At 30.7% G+C, this 2,735-nt stretch overlaps 1 protein-coding gene across 1 annotated transcript; it reads left to right on the top strand.

Moving 5' to 3' along the window:
- The first annotated feature begins 1,249 nt into the window (after window positions 1–1,249).
- Window positions 1,250–1,828, top strand: LOC145127519 (uncharacterized). The gene has a single exon (XM_079062704.1). It carries the CDS (start codon window positions 1,250–1,252, stop codon window positions 1,826–1,828), a length of 579 nt encoding a protein of 192 aa, XP_078918830.1.
- The last annotated feature ends 907 nt before the right edge of the window (window positions 1,829–2,735 follow it).

Raw genomic sequence — 2,735 nt, 5'->3', positions numbered from 1 at the left:
AAACATCAAAACCTATAATTTTATTTTATTTTGCATCTAACATTTCCAAAAAAACTCTTCTTAAATCTGAAATATTTATTATCAATGAACTAACAATATTTCATGTCATTGTATATTAAGCAACTAGGTTTATGGCCCCCATGTATTACATGGGTTCATTTAAAAAATTTATAAAATTATAAATATTTGAGAAGTTGAATTTATAAGAAAAATAGAAAATTATTAAATTATTAAAATTAAAGTGTTTTTTCTCTTTTAAATTTAAACAACTAATTTAGATAAATAAACAATGAAAACTAATGGGCTTTAATTTAGAAATTAAGAAATTAGAAAGAAAGTCAATTAATGAAACTGAAATGCATTTATTATTATATTTATTGCAATTAATACATTTAATAAAAATGAAACAACCACAAAATGTTATGTGGAAAAAATTTAATTGAAAATAACCACAAAATGACATGTGGCCAAATCAATGAGAGTGTAACAAGTGACAAAAAGTTCTTTATTTATTAGGAATGATTATTGCAATTAATACATTTAATAAAAATGAAACAACCACAAAATATCATGTGGAAAAAATTTAATTGAAAATAACCACAAAATGACATGTGGCCAAATCAATGAGAGTGTGACAAGTAGCAAAAAGTTCTTTATTTATTAGGAAGGATTTCGTTTTTGGTATAGGACATGTTTGACACGGAATGTTTAGTATTAGATTAATCGATTAGTTAATAATGAAAGTATTATTATATTTGGATAACTTTGATTAAATAACTGTTTTTCCTGGTTTTAGTATTAGATGGGGATTCTATTTTATTAGTATAAATAGAGGGTATTTGTAGGTTATTTGTCAATCAAGTTATAAGTCTCGTTTTCAGATACTCGTTTGCATTCTAATTTTTTTCTTTTCCTGTCACTGTTTGGAGTTCAAGTTTGCAACATCAAATTGCTTTATTGTTTTTATTATATTTACACTTGGTATCAGAGCGGTTTCATTAAAGAGGGTGTGATTCGAGGTTGAATACAAGCAACCTCGGTTTCTCTTAATCGGGCTTGTGATAGACTAACCGGAGGTGCATAATAAATGGACGAGAAGACATCAAAGCGGGTGGCTTTGATTCAGTTCATTTTGCGGATGACAGAAGACGGTAAAGGTGGTTGTGACATTGTCTTTTTGTCCGGTGGAAGAGTGTTCTCAGAACAAGCTTGATTAAAGAGGTCGGGGTTGTCAAAGGAGAGAAAAAGGATGTCGTTGGTTAAAGAAGGAGGTGCGATGATGTATCAAGTTCCGGTTTTGACTCCAACGAATTATCCGATGTGGGCAGTCAAAGTCAAGTCGATTATGGATGCACACGACATATGGGAGACGGTCGAACCGAAGGTGTTAGGTGAAGCATCGGATCAAAAGAAGTCAAAACAAGCTCTTGCTTTTTTGTTTCAAGCGATACCCGAAGACATGGTGTTGCAAATGGCGAGTTACACCGACCCAAAGCAATTATGGCATGGGTTGAAAACACAATATTTGGGAGTGGATCGGGTGAGAACGGCTCGAATTGCAACCTTAAAAAGGGAGCTTGAAAGTTTGCGCATGAAGGACGGTGAAACGGTCGATGATTTTGTGACAAAATTATCCGGTTTAGCTTCAAAAGCAAGGAGTCTTGGTTACGAGTTTGAAGAAGTTGATTTGGTGAAAATGTTACTTGATTCGATGCCTAAGTCGTTTCTTCAAATCGTGGCTTCAATAGAGCAATATTTCGAGTTGGATTCAATGTTATTCGATGAAGCGGTTGGTAGATTAAAGACATATGAGGAGCGTATAAGATGAACCGAGAAAGTGGAAGAAACTCAAGGTGGTTTGTTGTTGTCTAGTGAGGAAAAATACATGTTTGTAAACATTGTGGCAATGGACATTCAAATCGGGATGACTTTGGACATGGCTGGGAAAGAGGTCGGGGGTCCGGGAGAAGTCAAGATGGTAATGAACGTGTCCGGGAAAAAAGTCACGTTAAATGTTACAAATGTGGTGAGCTTGGTCACTATAGCAACGAATGTCCTAAATGGGAAAAGAAGAGGTGGGTCTAATCGAAGAGGAACCGACATTATTTTGAACGAATGGTATGACTAAACCGATTAAGGGGGTGATTGTTGGATTAATCAATTAGTTAATAAGGAAAGTATTGTTATATTAGGATAACTTTGATTAAATAATAGTTTTTCCTAGTTTTAGTATTAGATGATGATTCTATTTTATTAGTATAAATTAGGCGAATGTCTGCGCGTTGCGCAGAAACAACTATATAGTTGAAATCTTTACAAATATATGTTTTTTTTAATATAATAATAATATTGTTGTTAAATTTGATATAATAATTTGTATACTAAATTGAAATAATATACTGATTATTTTGAATTATATGATAATATATACATCCATTATAACTGCATAATCTCATCGTTTGAATAATTTCTACCCGCGAGTTACTCATGAATAAAATTAAATATAATATATGGTTTAATGTTATTTATAATTGTTGTTATTGTTAATTAATTTTTTAAAATTAATTTGCTTAATGTTTTAATTTCTATCATTATAATTATTTAAAACATCAAATATTGTTTTTTGATTTTAAAAGTTACAATATAATCATTTATATAAAGTTATTTTTAACTATTGTTATTGTAAGTTATTTTAAGTTACTTATTTGAAAACTTTTAACAATTATACAAATATC

This window comes from Lactuca virosa, chromosome 7 (assembly GCF_052849685.1).
Source record: "Lactuca virosa cultivar CGN04683 chromosome 7, Lactuca_virosa_CGN04683_v6, whole genome shotgun sequence".
Classification (NCBI taxonomy): domain Eukaryota; kingdom Viridiplantae; phylum Streptophyta; class Magnoliopsida; order Asterales; family Asteraceae; genus Lactuca; species Lactuca virosa.
This window is presented reverse-complemented; position numbering and strand designations above follow the sequence as displayed.